This window comes from Silurus meridionalis, chromosome 13 (genome assembly GCF_014805685.1).
Source record: "Silurus meridionalis isolate SWU-2019-XX chromosome 13, ASM1480568v1, whole genome shotgun sequence".
NCBI classification, from domain to species: domain Eukaryota; kingdom Metazoa; phylum Chordata; class Actinopteri; order Siluriformes; family Siluridae; genus Silurus; species Silurus meridionalis.
In genome coordinates this window covers 13,765,270-13,788,224 of record NC_060896.1, presented here as the reverse complement: position 1 = coordinate 13,788,224, position 22,955 = coordinate 13,765,270, and the positions used below count along the sequence as shown (strand labels likewise).

The window sequence follows — 22,955 nt, the reverse complement described above, 5'->3', positions numbered from 1 at the left end:
TTATTCCAGAATAAATCAATTTAAATTTTAAATAAATAGCTCTCCATAAAAATATCCTGTCAAAATCATACAAGTTAGATATATGAACATGCTGAAAAAAAACCCCTGAACAAATAAATAAAAATTGTGCTTTTAAGTAAATGTTAAAATAACAACAAATCAAAACAATCAGATTTCTTTGCTCTTATGCCATTTTATAAAAAAATAATCTTGCTCTACATAAAAATATCTCCTGTTAAACACCAGACGTCTCACACCTTCATCATGCAGCTCTTCAGAAACTCTCCCTCAGTAAATAACCTGCTGATGTGACTGATTTCTCCTCTGTTTTCACACCAGCTTCACTTTGTGATTTTGCTCTGGTGAAAAACGTCTGCTGAAATGTCAGATTCTTCTTTAACTCTTCTACTTTCTGTATCTTCTGCTCTGCATTCAGGTTTTTCAGCTTCTCCTGATGTTTTGTCTCGTAGTTCCGTTTTAGATTAAATTCCTTAATTACAGCCACATTCGCTCCACTAATAAGACACACGTGTTTACCAGCAGTGTCAGTAAACATCTACTCAGAATCCCATCGGTTTTGAAAGGCTCTGTTTTCAGAATCAACTTTTCTCTTCACCACTGTGAGGCGCTGTTTCACAATAACTGTAAAATAGGGTTAAATACTTTAACAGAAGCTCGACTTGATTGACGCTGGTATGTTCCCAGGTAGTCTAGTGTTCGGTAAGGCAGCTGAAGCGCTGCATTATGGGATCTGTAGTTTGTGTTATTAGCGCTTCATATCGCCGGGCCATTTATAACAATAATAATAGATCTATATAAAATCATCTCGCGGGCCGATATAATTGTACATCGGGCCGGATTTGACACTGAGTTTGACACCCCTGATCTATGTGAAGACACTGATCATGTTAATGATTTCTCACAATAATTATCAACAATGATTTAACAAGGCAGGAAAGAGCTATTTTTAGAAAATGCGCGCGGGCGACTCATGTGGTTCTTGCGGGCGACCTGGTGACCCCCTGCTCTAATCACTAGGTGCGTTTACATGGAGCGTTTGTAATCGGTAAATCCAATCCGAATGAAAATGCTCCATATAAACACCTCAATCGGAATAGAAATGCCCAAACTAAATAAAACTGTAATCGGTTTGAGAGAGGGGTGAATAAACCTTTCTATAAACCGAACCAAATCAAAATTCTGAATGAAACGCTTTAAATTATTTAACAAATTTTTTACTCTGTATATTCTGCATTATTTAACTATCTGGTATATTATTCTGTTACATTATGGCTGTACTTCTCCTGCACTGGAAGATCCTACGACAACTCAAATTCATGGTGTGTGTAAGCATACTTAATAATAAATCTATTTCTGATTCTGATTCTGATAATTTAGCTTTTTCATAACTATTAAATTGCCTCCATTCAGTTTAAAATTTCCTCTGAAAAACAGTTTAGTTAACAACTACTGCCAAAACACAGGCTGAGCTGCTCGGGTGGACTTTTGTATGCCATCTGGTATTGTTGAGGCACAGATTTCACATTTCATTATGTACATTGAGTTCATTTCTCAATGTAAAGATGTAAAGATTCTTTTACAGCAATTATTATTATTATAAAGTTGCCTAAAAAACGTCTTACACTCTAGTAATAAGACTTTAACCCCTCATAGCAAATGTTTATTTAATGGTTTCAATCCATTTGCCCATTAGAGAAGAATCAAGTCAAGTCAAGTCAAGTTTATTTGTATAGCGCTTTTCACAACAGACATTGTCTCAAAGCAGCTTTACACAAATCAACAGTGATGGTGAATGGTGTGAATTTGTCCCTGATGAGCAAGCCGCCGACTGTGGCAAGGAAAAACTCCCTTAGATGTTATGAGGAAGAAACCTTGAGAGGAACCAGACTCAAAAAGGGAACCCATCCTCATCTGGGTGACATCAAGAGTTTGATCATAAATCTTTCAACAATAAAGAACACTGGACAGTGAGAACTAACATGATTACTGTAGTATAAGATTATAAGTGATGTTCTTTCTGCAGTCTTATACAGTCTATATGGTTAGTAGCTCCGAGTTTTATGAGCTCAGCATTTGTGATCACCACAGATCCAGCATCAGCTTCTCCATGCCAGAGCCTTTAAACACTCCAGGAGGTCCAATGTCAAAACTCCACACATGTAGCGGGATCCAAATGGCACTGGTACGTCTCTAGATGGTTCAGGATGTTTGTGAGTTCGGCATCTACTTCTTCAAAGGTCCGTAATCATCACGAGGTGGGAGGTGACTGGAGCTGGCCAAACCTCAGGGTGTCTCGGGATGGGGAGAGAAAGAGAAGCAGTGGAGAGGAATTAGCGTAGCTGCTGTTCATGATATTAACAGCACAAGTTGATAATGTGCATGTGATCAGATGTTCTGGAGCACAAGGTTATGATGTGAGACGTATGTTATGTGTAGGCTTTGCTAAAAAGATATGTTTTTAATCTACACTTAAACTGGGAGAGTGTATCTGAGCCCCGAACACCGTCAGGAAGACTATTCCAGAGTTTAGGAGCTAAATGTGAAAATGCTATACCACCTTTAGTGGACTTTGCTATTCTAGGAACTACTAGAAGCCCAGAGTTTTGAGATCTCAGGGAGCGTGGCGGATTGTAGCGTGTTAAAAGACTGGATAGATATATGGGAGCCAAACCATTTAGTGCTTTATAAGTGAGGAGTAATAGTTTGTAGTCTATTCGAAACTTAACAGGAAGCCAATGTAGGGATGATAAGATTGGGGTTATGTGATCATATTTTCTTGACCTTGTAAGAACTCTGGCTGCTGCATTCTGGACTAACTGAAGCTTGTTTAATAATGATGCAGGACATCCACCTAGTAACGCATTAGAGTAGTCTATTCTGGAGGTCATGAACGCATGGACGAGCTTCTCTGCATCAGATATAGATAACATGTTTCTTAACTTAGAAATATTTCTAAGGTGAAAGAAGGCTGTTTTTGTAACTTGATTGATGTGATTTTTGAAAGACAAGTCGCTGTCTAAAATAACACCCAGGTCTTTTACCGTTGAACTAGTGGTTACAGAACATCCGTCTAAATGCAGGTTGAGATGCTGGAGCGTCTGTATACTAGTTTTGGGCGATGAGCAAAATCTCAGTCTTATCAGAATTTAAAAGTAGAAAGTTATGGGTCATCCAATCTCTTAGTTCCTTAACACACTCAGTTATCCGGGTTAATTGAGCTGTATCGCCTGGTTTAGATGAGATATATAGCTGAGTATCATCAGCATAACAATGGAAGCTAATTCCATGCCTTCTAATAATATTTCCTAACGGAAGCATGTATATTTTGAAGAGCAGGGTCCTAGAACTGAACCTTGCGGCACGCCATAATTTACTTGCATTAGCCTGGATAGCTCTCCATTTAAATCTACGAAATGGTAACGATCGGACAGGTAGGATTTAAACCAGCTTAATGCCTGTCCCTGAATGCCGATGTAATTTTGTAAGCGATCTAGGAGGAGATCATGGTCTATAGTGTCGAATGCAGCACTAAGATCTAGTAAAACCAACAGCGAAATGAAGCCTTGGTCTGAAGCTAAAAACAGGTCATTAGTTATTTTAACTAGAGCAGTTTCTGTGCTATGATGGGGCCTAAAACCTGACTGAAATTCTTCAAAGATATTGTTCTCTTGCAGGTGGGAACATAACTGTGCAGCGACAATCTTTTCTAAAATCTTAGACATAAATGGGAGATTTGAAATTGGTCTGTAATTTGATAACGTGTTTGGATCCAGATTAGGTTTTTTAATGAGGGGCTTAATAACTGCTAACTTGAGGGATTTAGGGACGTGACCTGAAGATAGTGAGGAGTTAATAATATTTAGAAGAGGTTCACCAGTTGTATATAACACTTCCTTCAGTAATTTAGTAGGAATGACCAGGCCAAGTCAAGTCACTCGAGTAGCTTTACCACTGCGCAACTATCTCAGAATGTACACCTGCAGAAGACCACATTGGTTTCCACTCTTTCAGTCATTCACAGGACAGGTGACGATTTGACAAATTTTGGATATAACCTCAGATTCCTGCTTCTGATTTTGAAATACTGAAACCAGCCTGTGACATTAAAGCGAGATCACAAATAAGGTACAAAATATTTTCCTTCCAGTTTGTGATGAAGTAGAGATTAATCATGACACAACCCTCCTGGAATAAAGAGGGTTAAGGGTTATATACTACACTTTTAATTCACAACCATGTTTGTACCTAACAGAACCTTTCAGTAAATGTGTTTTAAAAGAACCACCTTTTTAGTGCCATAAAGAACCTTTTCTGATCCTACCAAGAACTTTTTACTGTAGCCCTGATGCTGTGTCTACTTTTAATGTTAGAACCTTCTTCTTCTTTTTCTTCTTCTTTCGGCTGCTCCCATTAGGGGTCACCACAGCAGATCATCCGTCTCCATACCCCCCTGTCCTCTACATCTGCCTCGTTCAAACCAACCTGCATGTCCTCCCTCACCAAATCTATAAACCTTATTCTTGGCCTTCCTCTTTTCCTCCTTCCTGGTGGCTCCATCCTCAGAATTTTGCAACTGATGTACCCCATGTCCCTCCTCTGAACATGTCCAAACCATCTCAATCACACATCCCTCACCTTGTCTCCAAAAGTCCTAAATGCGCTGTCCCTCTAATAAACTTATGTCTAATCCTGTCCATCCTCGTCACTCAAACGAAAACCTCAACATCTTCAGCTCTGCTACCTCCAGCTCCACCTCCTGTCTTTTACTAAATGCCACTGTCTCTAAACCATACAACATCTTAGGTCTCACCACAGTCCTATAAACTTTTCCTAAATAATTATATTTAGGTTCTTTAATGTTAAAACCTAAATATAGTTATTTGAGTAAATTAATTTACATTACACGTTTCTTTGCAAGTTAAATATTTTGCACTTAAATTAATAATTATTAATTGGATAAACAGTCATACAATCAGCTCCGTTCTCACATATACAGTCCACTTTAGTGAACTACTTTATATGACATTATATGTGAAGATTACTGAGTGTGAAGTACCTTTTTTTTTTACTTAAACAAACTTTTGTGCAATGAAAATCTTCCATAGATGTAAAAGCTTTTCCACATGACTATTCTTTGACTAAGAACTATTTAAGTAAATTTTGAAAGTGTAACATCATCTAAAGACACAACTTTAGTTTTTGGGTTTTTTTACATATGCAAATGTGCATATACGTATATTATGTCATTTTCAAAAAAAAAAAAGTGTCTAAAAAATGAAAATACAGAAACATTTGTGAGAATATTGCCAATCAATAAGTAACAAAATTAGTTGTGATATCTGGGACTGATTTACTAGTTGGCTCACCATGCCATATTTGAGAAGAGGCACTGAACTCTATTGTACAATAAACTGGATTGTTTTCAAGTGTACTACAAGTTCACTACAAATCATAAATAAACTGACAACTTTAATTATAATGTTTGTTGTAATGCAACATTTATTTTCTCCATCAAGTTGGATTTTTGGGCCTTTCATGAGGGAAAAAGTTTGTGCACCTCTGATTGAAAGCATTATCAGTGTAGTATATTGGCTGAAGGAAAACGCTTTTGGGGGCTGTGTTTTTCAGGAGTCTGGAAGAAGTTAAAGCTTCTCAGCCTTGTACAAGAACTTGAACTCCTCATGTGACATTTTTGTTAACATTTTAAATAAAGGTTATCGTGTCTGTAATGTTGTGTGTGAGTGCATGTATGAAGCACGACATTATTAGGGGACGGAACAGGGGGCAGGCAGAGGAACACGCACAACTCAGCAGCTCGCAAGTTAGCGGCTAACCACGTAGCTAACTAGCGCTAAGTACTTCCCAAGCAGGCAGGCAGGCGGGCGGGCGGTGCTACCTGTTCGGTCTCTACACCGCGTTCAGTAACGGGGTTGACGGAAAGGTAAGTCCGGTTCGTGTGCTACTTTACTGTCACTTTATTACGAGGATCTGAGGGTGTATATGAGCGGTTAGCAAGCTGTGTTCAGACAGTTGCACATGCTAGGGTTGGAGAAGTGGTCAGTGGGAGAAGATTATTGCACGCCCTTGTACACCGTGTTCTAATGGACGCTATGATGGGATTTGAAGCGAGTGACAGTACCGTGTTAAAGGTTTACAAACAAACAGACCAAACCCGCATTGGTCTTTGTTGCTTAAATGCTTTTTTTTTTAGAAAGTTTTTACTTCCTCTCAGGTCACTGAATGAATGAAAGTTTAGTAAAAGTTCAGCAGTTTGTCATTGGAGCATGGAGAGCATGTCATAGAGCAAATTAATCATGCTTATTAGTACTATTATTGTTTAGTGTTTGCACAAACATTTAACCTTCATTTGTGATTTAATGCTCAGAAAGTGTAATTTATAAATCTGTCAGCTCGTTTGTAATGTGTGCTGTCCCCCTACAGAACTGTAGTGTATGTGCCCTGTGAGTGTAACATTTCTCATCAATGGCTGCCTGTGGCTCCACCAGCAATGTGCCTGAAGGATTTCACTATGAGACCAAATACGTCCTCCTGTGCTACCTCGGCCTGCCTCCACGACCACCTGCCAGGTCTGTGGAATGTGAGGAAGGTAATGAATGACACCATATTCATGTTTTATTTCATTTTGTATATAGCAAACCCTTATTGTCAGGGATTGTTGCAGTTGTCCCTGCATGGTTATGCTGCTGAGATTGTAGTGCTGTTTTAGATGTGTGTGTTATGCAATAACTGCTTACAGTGGTCCTTAAAGGTCACTTGCACAAGTAAGGTGCTATATTTTCACGTCAAGTTCCCCTCCCTCAGTTCATCTATCATGCACAAGCGTAGATTGTCACAGCTATTCCAAGCATAGGGTTATTCTTTTCACTGTATGTAAATGAGAAACAATTAGGTACAATGCAGAAGAGGTTCAAGATAAAAGTGTGATCCTCATCAGTGATTGAGATTAGATCGAACATTAAGGAGCACCGCATCCAACACTGGTGAGCTCTAAGAGCCACAAAGCATTCTCTACTAGCCGAATAATTCTCCAAATGTAACGCCCATTTATGTTTTTCATTATCGACTTTCCTCCATTTGCTGCAGAAAGCAAACCGCCGTGGTGTGGTGTGGTGTTATCTGTTTCCTTTTTCAAGATAACCAGAGCCTGAGTTTCTTGATGCTAACATTTATAAATGAATAATTGGATAGAAATATGATTTCAGACAGTCATACCAGTCCTCTGGGTGACATTTTATTTCAGTATGGTGGTGTGATTGTTCACCGTTGACTTATCAATTAAGATTTACAAATGTTTGTTCAGAAGCATATTCTTCTTTAAAGGCCTGGACCTAAATTGCTCAATCTAATGGCAAACTTATTTATTTTGTAATGTTTTACTGTTAGGTACAATTCTACCATCAACAATAAAAAATTAAATACTATTGGTTAATCTTACTTTAATTACTCATATAACACACAGAAAATGTACACATAATAACCGCACACTACAGCTGGCCTAATATTCATCAGTATTATTGCATCACCTTTATTACCATTTTTTTTAGATTGCTTTAATAGTTCTCACAATTTATTTACTTATATAGTCAAGATAATTTATTTGTAGGTGTTCTAACCAGGTTACACTACATTCCTCAGGGTTATGTGGGTGAAATCTGATCTAGAAAGGGATATCCATCATCAATCAGCAACATGTTTGTGGAACACTATTCATAGGAAGCTCCAGAAACAAACATTTGATCAGTTGAACGTGTCTTGATTAAGATAATGGGTAATGCATTCAGTTATTAGATTGCATTAATCAAAGTGATTGAATAGGTGTGGTATGGCATGTGTTTCCTTTGCTTACTCAGTGGTTTCACACACAGCAATGAACTTCTGATCCCTGCTTTGTGTCAGACCCAGTCCTTTATCAGTTCAATCAGTCGCACACCACTGGGTTACAGTGCAGCAGAGCGTAGAAAACCCACAACAAACAGTATCTCTACATTGCCACTAGGAAAATACATCAGGTTCATTATAAAATGTTCTATTACATTACAAATATCAACAATATGGCATAAAGAGACATTACCAAAAACAGGATGTCTCTCTAAAATTATAAATAAAAAGAGAAGACTAGGAACTGGTCAGATATTCTCTCGAGAGGCCTACAGCAATATTCAAGAACTGCAGAGATTTCTGGCAAATACTGATTGGAATTAGTTATTTCCAGATATGTATCAGAGATCCTTATGGTCCAACATGTAGGCAATAATATTAAGAGAGATGTTTGGTGCAAAAAAAATTAGCACATGTTTAAAAGAGCTCATCTTCACAATGAGTCAAGATCTAAAATCAATATTATGTGAGGTTACCTGAGGACAAATGTGAACAGGAGAAGGTAATTTGACAATGCATTTGCAAGGAAGAATGGCAAAATATTGGTAAGTCAGGATGTACCTACCGCACAGAGCCACAAAAACTGAATATTGTGATTTAAAATAAAGAGAGCTTTTACTTGGTTTAAGAGGGTGAACATTAAAGCAAACTAGGTTATGTTACTTTTCGTTTCTTTTCTTTTTTTTCCGACCAATTATTTTATTATTTGTCACTTACATTTATAGGGTGCAATTCCTTGTATTTCTTTTATTTTTTATTTATTTTTTTTACATCACAAAAACTTAATTTTGTCTATAGAGTGTTTATTTGTGCCGCATAAGCTCTTTAAATCACCTGCTGACTTGGAGGACTGCTGTAAAGCTTACCTTTATTTATTCAGTTTTAACCTTATTGTAATCTAGCACCATTTATCCACTGTATGTCTCATATTTACCTAGAATCATACAACCTCACTTGACCTCACTTTCTTTTTTATTTCTAATTAAATGCCCACTTAGTTACTCTTGTTAATTATTTTGAAAGCTAATGAAAATGACAGAAGGAACATGTACAGCACATTTACCGGTAATTGCATTTAACTCAAATAGTCAGAAGGCATTTGTTCATGCAGGTCAGCAATATGAAATAAATTAACAGATTTTTATACAGTTATAACAGCATATACAACAACATACAACAGCAGGAATAATGTAGAAGTGTATTTAACAGTGAAATCACACAAAGATCTTCACAGTAATGTACGTATTTCTAAATGCAATTCTTTCATGCGTCAGAATGATGCTCTGAACTCATCAATCAAAGCCTCTTGATCTGTTTTCTCCCGTGCCTCATTATGCCTGATGCCTGTTGTTTGATACTAACAAATCATAGGAGTTTGTGAGCTTTCGCTTTAGCACAGTGTTTTTTCTGTTCCTTCTGACATTGCATGAGCAACATTTAAAAACATGTGTGTTGGACGTGATGGGTGTTGCCCTTAATTTTTTGGTAGCTGTTATGTGACTGTGTAAAGATTTTGAATTTATTGAATATGTAATTTGTGTATGTAGCCACTGAAGTACCTTTTCATTACTGACTCTTTGGGCCTCAACATCTTTACTGCTCTTGTTACAAACACATTTCCTGAAATTTCGTTGCTTGGTTTCTTTATTTATTTATTATATATGTTATTCTATGCCATGGTGCAACTCTGGCATATTACTGCAGCCTCCAATTCAGCATATCCATGGCAAAAATTTGAACATAAACATGCAAGATTGCACATCAAGCCCCTCGGTATTTAAAAAAAACATTGTTTAAATTGGCGTTCCTGCTGTAGTGGCACACCTGCAGTTATAAAACCAAAGGCTAAAGACTTTAGAAAATTAGCTGTAACACAAATATTCTTTGTCAGCTTGGAGATAAAGGCCTCCACCTCTAGCTGTCTAGCATTGTTATAAACATTTTACACATGTGCTCATCATACAGCAGATTACCTCAATCTAGCCTTTGTTTATTGTGTAATTTTGTGAACCAGTCCATAGAGGGGCACCAGTGTAAAAAATACAGTGCCTTGCGAAAGTATTCGGTCCCCTTGAACTTTGCGACCTTTTGCCACATTTCAGGCTTCAAACATAAAGATATGAAACTGTAATTTTTTTGTGAAGAATCAACAACACGTAGGACACAATCATGAAGTGGAACGAAATTTATTGGATATTTCAAACTTTTTTAACAAATAAAAAACTGAAAAATTGGGCGTGCAAAATTATTCAGCCCCTTTACTTTCAGTGCAGCAAACTCTCTCCAGAAGTTCAGTGAGGATCTCTGAATGATCCAATGTTGACCTAAATGACTAATGATGATAAATAGAATCCACCTGTGTGTAATCAAGTCTCCGTATAAATGCACCTGCACTGTGATAGTCTCAGAGGTCCGTTTAAAGCGCAGAGAGCATCATGAAGAACAAGGAACACACCAGGCAGGTCCGAGATACTGTTGTGGAGAAGTTTAAAGCCGGATTTGGATACAAAAAGATTTCCCAAGCTTTAAACATGGAGCACTGTGCAAGTGATAATATTGAAATGGAAGGAGTATCAGACCACTGCAAATCTACCAAGACCTGGCCGTCCCTCTAAACTTTCAGCTCATACAAGGAGAAGACTGATCAGAGATGCAGCCAAGAGGCCCATGATCACTCTGGATGAACTGCAGAGATCTACAGCTGAGGTGGGAGACTCTGTCCATAGGACAACAATCAGTCGTATACTGCACAAATCTGGCCTTTATGTAAGAGTGGCAAGAAGAAAGCCAGTCCTTAAAGATATCCATAAAAAGTGTCGTTTAAAGTTTGCCACAAGCCACCTGGGAGACACACTAAACATGTGGAAGAAGGTGCTCTGGTCAGATGAAACCAAAATCAAACTTTTTGGCAACAATGCAAAACGTTATGTTTGGCGTAAAAGCAACACAGCTCATCACCCTGAACACACCATCCCCACTGTCAAACATGGTGGTGGCAGCATCATGGTTTGGGCCTGCTTTTCTTCAGCAGGGACAGGGAAGATGGTTAAAATTGATGGGAAGATGGATGGAGCCAAATACAGGACCATTCTGGAAGAAAACCTGATGGAGTCTGCAAAAGACCTGAGACTGGGACGGAGATTTGTCTTCCAACAAGACAATGATCCAAAACATAAAGCAAAATCTACAATGGAATGGTTCACAAATAAACATATCCAGGTGGTAGAATGGCCAAGTCAAAGTCCAGACCTGAATCCAATCTAAAATCTGTGGAAAGAACTGAAAACTGCTGTTCACAAATGCTCTCCATCCAACCTCACTGAGCTCGAGCTGTATTGCAAGGAGGAATGGGCAAAAATGTTAGTCTCTCGATGTGCAAAACTGATAAAGACATACCCCAAGCGACTTACAGCTGTAATCGCAGCAAAAGGTGGCGGTACAAAGTATTAACTTAAGGGGGCTGAATAATTTTGCACGCCCAATTTTTCAGTTTTTCTTTGTTAAAAAAAGTTTGAAATATCCAATAAATTTCGTTCCACTTCATGATTGTGTCCCACTTGTTGTTGATTCTTCACAAAAAATTACAGTTATATCTTTGTTTGAAGCCTGAAATGTGGCAAAAGTTCGCAAAGTTCAAGGGGGCCGAATACTTTCGCAAGGCACTGTATGTATATTTTTTGTGTTTAGGAGCATCTGGGCATGCAGCACAAGAAAAAGCTGTGGAACAGACCAGCAGGATGAAGGAGCAGATAGAGGAACATCTAAAGCAACTAGAAGAAGAAATCACTGCCTGTGAGAAAAATACACATGCTATTGGTTTGGTGTAAATTGGCATTTTTTGAAAATTAATTATTATTTTAACATTAAAAGATAAAGTTGTGAGATTAGCCTTAGCTACATTTATACAGAAATCTATCAGCTGTGCGTTTTCTTTTTACACAGCTTTTCCAAGTACAGGCTTTGATCGGCACACCTCCCCAGTGTTCAGTCCAGCTAATCCCGAGAGCACTATAGAGGACACCCTGGCCATGCTGGGGGACCGGGTCGCACAAGTACTGGATACACATCTGACCTTGGCCACACAGACAATTCTCAGTGGGTCAGTGTCTGGTAGATTTTCATGGAACGGCATAGTCAGTAAAACAGTATAGCGCACACACAAACACACACGCACAAATCTGGGCAAGGCTACACAAACAATTCTGCTGTGCTTAAGATTCCTAAGAACACAGTGGCCTCCACGATCCTCAAATGGAAGAAGAGTGGCACAATCAGGACTTGGCCAAACTGAGCAGTCAGGAAGAAGGGCCTTTAAGCAAGATGATCAAGAAATGTATGGCCACTCTTACTGAGCTCTGAAGATCCTGTGTGGAGCTGGAGAAAGTTCCAAAACGACAACCATTACCGCTGCTGATCTGGGCGTTATGGCAGAGTGGTTAGATGAAAGCCTCTCCTTAGTGCAAAACCCATGAAAGCCAGCCTGCTTGAAGTTTGCCAACAGACTGTGTGGATCTTTGGCCTCAATTCTAAACACTATGTCTGAGGAAAAGCAGGCACCGCTAATCACCTGCCCAATACCATTACAAAAGTGAAACATGATGGTGGCAGCGTCATGCTGTGGGAGTGTTTTTCTTTAGCAGGGACTTGGCAACTGGTCAGGGTTGAGCTGAGGCTGAATAGAGCAAAGTACAAAGATATCCTCAATAAAAACATGTTCCACAGCGCTCAGGACCTCAGTATGAGCCGAAGGTTCACCTTCCTACATAAAAATCCAGGTGTGCAAAGCTTGTTGCATCACACCCAAAAATACTTAAGGCTGTTATTGTTGCCAAAAGTGCTTCAACTAAGTACTGAGGAAAGTTTAATTTTTATTGACTGAATTTATTATTTTTTTACTTTGTCATTATGGAGTGCTGAGTGTAGATTTCTGAGGAAAAAATCTATTTAAATGATTGAAGTACAGTCGTCCCCCGATTTATCGTGGTTCGAATCTTGCGGTCCCACTTTATCGCGATTTTGAATGTGGCATATAACTATTTTGTTTCCCGAATGGTCCCGATTTCATTCCATCTTAAGAAATGAGTAGCATTATGAGAAGGGCAGAGTTGAAGACATACATCACCAGATTTAACCAATGAAAATAAAGAATGCAGTGTATTTTTAACTCCGACCCTTTTTTGACAACACAAGAAGCGTCAACCAATAAACGAGCAGAAAAGCTATGCAAAGGCTACGCTACAGTACTGTAATGTGCTACAGTACTCACTGTAAATGTGATATTTCTACGAATTTACACAATTTATCTCGCTATATTTTTTGTGTGTGTGTTTAAATATTGTGGGATGACGATTTATGGCTTAAACAATAAAATTAAAAAAAGAATTTTTGCGTCCGTTTATGAAAATCTGAAATTAGTTTTTTTTGGTCGGTTTTCGGCACGTAACTAACGCGATATACGAGGCACAACTGTATCAGGCTGCAACATCATAAAATTTATTGCTGCTGTCATTATTATTATTTTGACATTTTCTTCAGTTATTCTTCACTAAAGATGATTTTATTACTAAAATCTTTGGTCAGCCTATTGTTTGGTTGTTAATACTCCAGCGGTTTCATTCTTCTTCAGAAAATGCCAATTCCTGCATTGGCCATGGAAAAGACACTTAAATGTTTTCACTTGCATTTTGTTGATTGCTGTCAAGATACCTTTTCTTTTTTCTTTGTATACTTAAAAACCCCTGTAATTTTAACCCAGCTTTGTTATATCCACTTTACGTAGATGTGTTAGTTTGTTTACTAATCTGGAAAGGTGCTGCAGTTGTAGCAGTACCACATTGTCTGCATTTATAATACAACATCTAGAACTTTATCTTAAGTAGAAACCTACCTCAGTAAAGGTTTTGCTGTTAACTAACAGTGCGTGTGTGTTGCAGGCAGCTGGATTACGAGGATTTCCAAAGTGCAGTGAAGGAGGTTTCCTCCCATTCTGAAGGAGGCTGGAGCAAGGTAATAACAAATTAGTCTTATAGTCGCAAGTTAGAACTGTTTGCACAGTTCCAAAATTTTTACTAAACACCAGAATCATCCACTTTACGTTAAATGTGTGTGCGCCTCTCTTTCTCGCCTTCTCCATCTCTTTAGGTTTTGGTACCTTTAGTGTTAATGCAGAAGCTGCATTGTAAGGGTCAACCGCTGCCAAAACTACTTTCCATGGGTGAGCGTTACTTAGTTGAGGAAGAGGCAGACTTCATCATCCAGCAGGGAGGATGGGTAAGTGTCTTGTTTGTGTGCGTGTGTAACTGTGTGAAGGTATTTCTTTTATAAAATCTTTGATGGGGTCTAAACATCCCTGTAAGCTCTCTATTTTTATTAAGTGAGGATGCAGAAGCTTTTATTGTCATTTCAACCATATATAGCTGACTCGGTACACAGTGAAATGAGACGACGTTCCTCCAGAACCGTGGCACTACGTAAAACAACATCGAGCTACATGCAGGACACGGAGCTAAGGTCTAGTTGTCCAAGCCACATAAAGTTTCCTTAGCCTTCTCAGGAGGTAGAGATGCTGCTGGGCTTTCTTGGTGATTGAGCTAGTGTTAAATGACCAGGTGAAGATCTCCACCAGATGAACACAAAGAAATTTGGTTCTCTTGACTATCTATCTATGAGGATCCATCGATGATTCAATTCATTTTTATTTGTATAGCACTTTTAACAACGAACATTGTCTCGAAGCAGCTTTACACAGATAATGTGGTGCTAAAAATGAATAAGATGTTTTTTATAGGTGTAAATGACGATCAGTGGAGAATGGTCGCTCTGTGTCCCCTAAAGTCAACAACCATCTCTTTAGTTTTGTCAACGTTCAGAGACGGGTTGTTTGCGCTACACCAGGCTCTTAGCTGTTGCACCTCCTCTCTGTATGCTGACTCGTCGTTCATGCTGATGAGACCCACCACAGTCGTGTCCTCAGCGAAATTGATGATGTGGTTCGAGCTGTGCATTGCTACACAGTCAAGAGTCGTCAGAGTGAACAGCAGTGGTCTGAGCACACAGCCCCTCACAGATCCAGTGAGACTGGAACTGTAGACTGCTGCTTCTTTTAATACATTGTATCTTGTTTCATTGAAGTATGCAACAACTTTCACATGCTTGTCTGCAGCTCTTACATTAACTTATTCTAATATAGAGTTAGAAATCAGAAATCAGATAGCATGTGTGCCAAAAGAGGGCGCGATTGATCTGCAGAGCAGAGCTGAAATGTACACGCAATAAAAAAAGGAGAATTTAATCATTGGTTTTCATTTCAGTATTGCGGTTTCATCTCGGCAAAATAAACATTGTGTGTTACAATATTCCTGTGTAATTTAAGGTATACAGTCAGTTCCAAAAGTATTTGGACATCATTTGGAAATGAAGCAATCAAGAGACAAATTACAGCACAGACATTCTGCTTTAATACATTTGTGACAAAAAAAATATATATAAAAATCACTTAAATCAGTAAAAAAATGACAGTTTGGCCTGGTGTGCTGTGGCCTGTGTCATAATTTAATGACAAATTAACAAAATAAAGGTCTGGATTTGTTTCCAAATGCATAGTTTGCATTTTTGTAGCTGTTCATAGGAACGTTAACTATCCAATATACTACTATACTTTTAACGGTACTACTATACTTTTAACGGTTCCTTACATGCACTTGTTGGTGCATGTAAGGAAGGCTATTATCAGGCTGAAAAAAAAAGGAAGCTCAGCAATACCAAATGTCCTGGAAGCCCAGAGTAGACATCGAAAGTGAATGAGCACATAATTTTCTTTGAAGAGGAAAAACCCCTTTAACAAGATCTAGCCAAGTCATTCTGTGATTCCTAAATGATTAATAAACTATTGTTGTTAAGGTTTTTTTTTTTTTTTTTTACTTTTAATGCAGTGAATTAAAAATGTAAATGTCTTGATTGCTTCACCCACTGTGGCAATAGTAACATCAAAAAAAAATTACATTTACACAATACATTTATATTATTGTAGTTAATCTGGCCTAACTTCTGCTAGTGAAAGTACCAAACTTCTGATTTCTCCATTGTTTACTTCTCTGGATTCTAAACATATCAAAGGTCACTTCTATTAACATAACTACTGTTTCGTTAGGTCCTTTTAAACAAACCAGTATAAAACATTTTATTGCCATCTTTGGATTGCGCACACACACGGCAATCGTTTTGACTTTTAACTTTGCGTATAGTTGTTTTCTTTATGGCAGCAGTTGTAGTTCTCGGAGCACAAATATCCTCTTCTGAATCTGTGCGTGATAATACAATCTGGAGGATTAGTTTAAATAAAGAGCCTCTGCTGCTTCTGCAGAGAGGACGGCCTTCAGTGTCTCCTTTTTGAGATTAAAATGCTGAATAGATCCACATTCCTTCAGTGCAAACCCTTCATGAGAAATCCAGAGTTCAGGCAGAGACGACATGAACATGACGGGAGGGGTTTTGTGTTTTCAGGGGAGGGAAGAAGCAGTGAACAAGAAGTCCTGTACAGCTGCCCTCCATTGCTCTGACTGTGTGCTGTGTGTGTTGAGTGTCTATTTAGTTTTCCTTTATTAATTATTACACTGCTGTGTTGGCATATCACTGAAATCAACCCACGTCAGGTAGGCTCACTTTATTTCGCTTGTATTTTGAAGTGGCACAGATGAGACGAACTATAAGAGATCTGATATTTGATCTGGTAATGATTGTACATTATTGTATTCTATGATGTAACATCGAGTCTTTATCGCTACAGAAAGCAGACTGACTGCAAAGTGCATAGTTGGTTTTGTCTTAGTCCCAATTTTTTGTCAATGTTTCAGTCATAATTTAGTTTTTAATATTTTATTTTGTTTTCAGGGTGGGGTGTTACAAGAAAGTGTGTGTGCATAAGTAGGTACACAAACTAAATATTTAGTCACTAAAAGACACGTCTCTTGCAAAGCTTATTGACCTTGTCAGGGCACTTTCTCCCTTGTGATACTTTTGGATTTTTTTCATATTTATAATGTAGTTTATTCATTCACATACATTTGCCCTTCATGCTGTTTTTCGAATAGCCTCAGCCACACTACTGTGATTGAGATCTGCCAGCAAAATGTAACATGTAAAGTGATTTAACCTGATCCATTTTCAGAGCTTGATATCGAAATGACCTTGATGCAAATCTCCCCTGTTCGAGTGAAGTGAAACGAAAAGCAAAACTAAAAGAATTGTTTCGAACAGGTGTTTTAAACAGTGGCTGGTTATTAGTAGGTCGCAATTCAGAAGCCAACACAGAACATAATTTAGAATGTGATGTCTTGTTGGCAATGTCCTGAACACTGTTCGGCCCACAGCAGCGGCAGCTGAAGAGCAGGAATCATGTGGTTCGCATTATAATAACACAGACTGCGCGTCATAGGGAAGTCCAAAAATAAATCTGATAAATCCTCATATGAAATTATCAGCAGGGACACTGTCCTAGTTCCTCTGCATAGTGTCTTTTCCCTAAGAAAGGAGAGTAGATTAACAATGCTGCTGATTATTGTCACTCCTGAACAGCTGTCACTAATATTTAAATGCTGTTTTATTTATATTTATATATATATATATATATATATATATATATATATATATATATATATATATATATATATATAAATAAATCACTTAGAAATCATGGAGGGGTCGGAAATTGTCATCGTAGGTGCATGTCCACTGTGAGAGACATAATCTAAAAAATAAATCCAGAAATCACAATGTATGATTTTTTTTAACTATTTATTTGTATGATACAGCTGCAAATAAATATTTGAACACCTGAGAAAGTCAATGTTAATATTTGGTACAGTAGCCTTTGTTTGCAATTACAGAGGTCAAACGTTTCCTGTAGTTTTTCACCAGGTTTGCACACACTGCAGGAGGGATTTTGGCCCACCTCCACACAGATCTTCTCTAGATCAGTCAGGTTTCTGGCCTGTCGCTGAGAAACACGGAGTTTGAGCTCTCTCCAAAGATTCTCTATTGGGTTTAGGTCTGGAGACTGGCTAGGCCATGCCAGAACCTTGATATGCTTCTTACAGAGCCACTCCTTGGTTATCCTGGCTGTGTGCTTCGGGTCATTGTCATGTTGGAAGACCCAGCCTCGACCCATCTTCAATGCTCTAACTGAGGGAAGGAGGTTGTTCCCCAAAATCTCGCAATACATGGCCCCGGTCATCCTCTCCTCAATACAGTGCAGTCGCCTGTCCCATGTGCAGAAAAACACCCCCAAAGCATGATGCTACCACCCACAGTAGGGATGGTGTTCTTGGGATGGTACTCATCATTCTTCTTCCTCCAAACACGTTTAGTGGAATTATGACCCAAAAGTTCTATTTTGGTCTCATCTGACCACATGACTTTCTCCTATGACTCCCTCCTCCACTTAAGACGTGCCTGGACATGTGCTGGTTTAAGCAGGGGAACCTTTCGTGCCATGCATGATTTCAAACCATGACGTCTTAGTGTATTACCAACAGTAACCTTGGAAACGGTGGTCCCAGCTCTTTTCAAGTCATTGACCAGCTCCTCCCGTGTAGTTCTGGGCTGATGTCTCACCTTCCTTAGGATCATTGAGACCCCACGAGGTGAGATCTTGCAAATACTTATTTGCAGCTGTATCATACAAATAAATAGTTTAAAAATCATACATTGTGATTTCTGGATTGTTTTTTTAGATTATGTCTCTCACAGTGGACATGCACCTCGATGACAATTTCAGACCCTCCATGATTTCTAAGTGGGAGAACTTGCAAAATAGCAGGGTGTTCAAATACTTATTTTCCTCACTGTGTGTGTGTGTGTGTATGTGTGTATATATATATATATATATATATATATATATATATATATATATATATATATATATATATATACATACACCTTGTGTGTCCAAACTTTTGGTCTGTACTGTATATATATTATATATACAGTACAGACCAAAAGTTTGGACACACCTGCTCATTCAAAGAGTTTTCTTTATTTTCATGAGTATGAAAATTGTAGAGTCACACTGAAGGCATCAAAACTATGAATTAACACATGTGGAATTATATACATAACAAAAAAGTGAACTGAAAATATGTCATATTGTAGGTTCTTCAAAATAGGCATCAAGAGAATGCCAAGAGTGTGCAAAGCAGTAATCTAAGCAAAAGGTGGCTACTTTGAAGAACCTACAATATGACATATTTTCAGTTGTTTCACACTTTTTTGTTATGTATATAATTAATAAATAAAGAAAACTCTTTGAACTCTTTTTTGTTATGTATATAATTAATAAGTAAAGAAAACTCTTTGAATGAGGTGTGTCCAAACTTTTGGTCTGTACTGTATGTATATATATATATATATATATGTATATGTATATGTATATATATATATATATATATATATATATATATATATATATATATATATATATATATATATATATATATATATATATATATATATAAAAATTTAGGGTGTAACAATACACATATTCATACTGAACAATCCTTTTTACTTGCAGAACAGTTACAATCTTAGTTTACGCCTCACACTGCACAGTGTCACTGTTTTATTATTATTAAACCTGAAAACATGCACAACAATGCCAGGGGTATGAAAAAAGAAACTAGAGTTAGCGCACAGTCACTGTGGCTACTCGCTCTGTACAGGCATAATGCTTTATAGTGCATTGTAAAACTCTTTTAAAATTTTGTTTTGTGCATGCGTGAAATCAGCCAAGTAGAACATAGCTTTGAAAAATGTGATTTTAAATGTAAAAAAAAAACCGCACACATGCTTATATACACGCGTATTATCCAAATGGGGGTCTAACCATTAAATTTGATCGTCCCTTTTAATTTAGTTAACCTGCAAAACAAGAGAACACACTTTTTTTTTTTTTTTCCTTTTTTTATAAAGAATCTATCTCTGAGATCTCAAATAATGACTTGGTTGTTAAAAAAACTATATTGGAACATGATCCGTTCCAAAGTCTGCGTTCGAACTAAATTTGTTTTGTGTAAATTGTCAAATGTAACTTTCAGGTGCTTACAATATAAATTTGGCATTTGGTTTTCATCACACCAGATGCCTGACTTTTTTGCTCTTTTTCAATCTGAGTAAAAGCAGCTCGATCTGTAAGATGGTTCAGGGCAGTCACACCGAGAGGAAACGCATGTACATACTTGCCACAGTTCATAACAGCATAGCTTCTTCAATCTGGCACAGTGGCTAGGGTGTTAAAAAAACAGCACTGCACAGAAAATAAAACCCTTGCTTTTGCTTTAGGGTTCACAAATATTATCTGTACCCCAATAAATGTAATTTTCATTTAAGACACCCAAACAACCATCTGTGAAGTTATTTAATCATTCAGGTCATTTTAAATGTACTTGTTATAACTCAAAATGTAATGTTAAGTTTTTTCATCTGAGAGACTTTATTCATTCTAATCATGGGTTTGTCCAAACATCAAGATTATGACTCAATAATGACTGTCATTTTACTGCATGCTCGTGTGGTTCAGAGTCCAAACACCATCTTCTTGTTTTGCAGAGTGCAGTGTTTAGCCTGGAGGATGTGGAGGAACCAGGTGCACTCATAGCGGAAGACAGTAACGATATCTACATCTTGTCAGGGGAACACAGCCGCGAGCAATTGAGCCCCACCGAGTCACTGCTCATCAGTGTGGCAGACAGCAGCGGCTTGAGCTCCTGGCACACAGAGAGTTTGCCCGTATCAATGAGCGGCCACGAATCCTGGGCTCAGGTCGGCACCATGGAGCCAGAGGATGAAAGAAGCATGGACACTGGTGAGGGTGTCGCTGAGGAGCGCAGTGAGAACAACTCGTCCAACTCGGACATTGTGCATGTAGAGCGTGAGGAGGCTGAGTTTCTGGAGGAGGGAGAAGCTGTAGAAGAGGGAGAGCTGCAGGAGAGCGTGCTCAGTGTCCTAGGCACTGAAAGCGAGCTGCAGGCCCTTAGAGATGAGCTTAGAAGAGAAGCACCAGAGTCACTGATGTCCCTAGAGGAGCAGATTGTCTTTCTGGACTCTCCTCCTAGCCTGGTTGCTGCTGTTTCACCAGTTGATGTAGAGTCAAAGTTTATTACCCTTTCAAGCCCTGCTGTCATTGCTGATATTAATGTCCAGCAGGACTCCCTGTCTTCTTCATCCGTTGCAGTCATTGCTGATGCTCCAGTTGGTGTGGAAGTGAAAAGTTCTCTTCATCCTTCCCTCCCTATTGCTGTTATACCCCAAGTGCTTTATCCTGAACCTGAGCCTCAGTCAGCTCAGCCAGAGCCTGTTCTAGCTCCTATGGAGCCACAGATGCCAGTTCAAGCTCCAGAAGCTAAAGCTGAGCCACATTCTAAAGCTGTCCAAGCAGCTCCAGAGCATGAGATGCTGCCACAAGTAAAAGCTGTACAAGCCATTTCAGTCCAGCAGCAACCTTTTTTCCTCCCAGCTCCAGCACAGAATATACCATCACTGAAGCCACAGATTGTTCAGGGGTCATCAGCTCCATCCCAGGTTCCTCCTGTTTTATCTCCTGCTGCAGCTCCAGAACAGGAAATAGTGCAACAGGATGTACAGCATGTACACACAGTACCTATTCCAGCTCAGGGGTCACCTGCAGCAGAGCCTGTGTCTTCTGAGCTTACAGTTCTTCTGTATGGTGGTGCTGCACTAGTAGCCATTGCTGCTTTAGTGGCCTATGGAGCTCTGGCTTTGAGGAAGAAGTATTAAGTAGAGATTAATTAATGACCCCACCACATCGGTGAGCCTTTTCAGGAACCGAGGCCACTGTGCTGCCAAACTTTTTTGGAAATTTCAGTTCTGTTCACATGTTCTCAAGTTTCGTTGATTCTCTAGGTTTATTTTGTATTTCCTATTATTCTGATACAGGGAACTACTACTGATCCTTTCTGAGGCAAATGCATTGTCATTTTGGTGTTGTGTTCTTTTCACATTCTCCTATAAAGCTCTCATTCGCTCCTTACGTTGTCTTAGGTTTTAAATTCTGAAAGGCTGGGGGTTTGGATTTTTAGAAGCAGGTAACTTCAAGATTTGGAGATATGATTTGCCAAATAATAAAAAAAAAGGGCACATTCAATGATGCCCAGTATTTTGTCTGATTTAATTTATTTGAAATATTTAGACCTAGTTTTAAGAAAATCACTTATGTTTAAGTCCTTGACTTAAGTTCATATACAGCATGTACATAATTTACAACAAATTTATACATGCAATCTACTGTCTTGTCTAAATGACAGATGAATTGGGAGCAACATTGCTGTTGTTGAGCAATTGAATTTCCCTTGTAAACAAAAGGAACAGCATGTCCAGGACAAAGCATACACTGGGAATACCCCTTATTCATTTTCCTTATAGTATTTCAGTTTTTTTTTTAGTTACCATGATTAAAGTCTGTTAAAATTAAAACAAATAAAGTTTGGTTTTTAAATTCTGATTTTGTAATGTTTTTAATACTGATGCCTTTCTACAATTGTAATACCATCATGTGTTGCATAAAACCAAGCACACATTTCCTGTTAATCACACTTGTGGTTTCTAATGTCTCTTAATCTGAGCAAGTGTCTAGATAAGAGATTATGTTGGGTAAGACTAAGCATTTTTTTGACAGATTGTCTCTTGTCCAAATCATCAAATCTGTCATTGTTTTATTTTTTACTTGCAATACAGTTCATTTATTTTACCTCCTATTGTTGAGTAAAACTGTGTCCATGCTCTATCCTCTCTCTCTATATATACATACATACATACACACACAAACACACAGGTGTGGAAAAAGTGTGTGCCCCCTTCATGATTTCTTTTTTATTTGCATGTTTGTCACACTTAAAAGTTTCAGATCATCAAACTAATTTAAATATTAGTAAAAGATAACACAAGTGAACACAACATGCAGTTTTTAAATGAAGGTTTTTATTATTGTGGAAAAACAAAATCCAAAACTACATGGCCCTGTGTGA

General features: G+C 38.2%; 1 protein-coding gene across 2 annotated transcripts; it reads left to right on the top strand.

Annotated features, from left to right (window-relative positions):
- Nucleotides 1–5,610: 5,610 nt before the first annotated feature.
- On the top strand, nt 5,611–22,432 carry bcl2l13 (BCL2 like 13). 2 transcript variants are annotated; one of them, XM_046864691.1, is made up of 7 exons: nt 5,611–5,962; nt 6,463–6,628; nt 11,608–11,712; nt 11,863–12,019; nt 13,854–13,926; nt 14,062–14,190; nt 20,521–22,432. In XM_046864691.1, exons 2-7 carry the CDS (start codon nt 6,505–6,507, stop codon nt 21,706–21,708), a joined length of 1,776 nt encoding a protein of 591 aa, XP_046720647.1. In that variant the 5' UTR covers nt 5,611–5,962; nt 6,463–6,504; the 3' UTR covers nt 21,709–22,432. The 2 variants fall into 2 exon arrangements, with proteins under 2 accessions (XP_046720647.1, XP_046720649.1); XM_046864693.1 differs by lacking the exon at nt 5,611–5,962 and adding an exon at nt 6,019–6,170.
- Nucleotides 22,433–22,955: the final 523 nt, after the last annotated feature.

Coding starts and splice junctions, on each gene's coding strand:
- bcl2l13 (XM_046864691.1), top strand. CDS start 6,505: ATGGCTGCCTGTGGCTCCACCAGCAATGTGCCTGAAGGATTTCACTAT. Junction 11,713..11,862: donor AGAAGAAGAAATCACTGCCT/GTGAGAAAAATA, acceptor CTTTTTACACAG/CTTTTCCAAGTACAGGCTTT. Junction 12,020..13,853: donor ACACAGACAATTCTCAGTGG/GTCAGTGTCTGG, acceptor TGTGTGTTGCAG/GCAGCTGGATTACGAGGATT.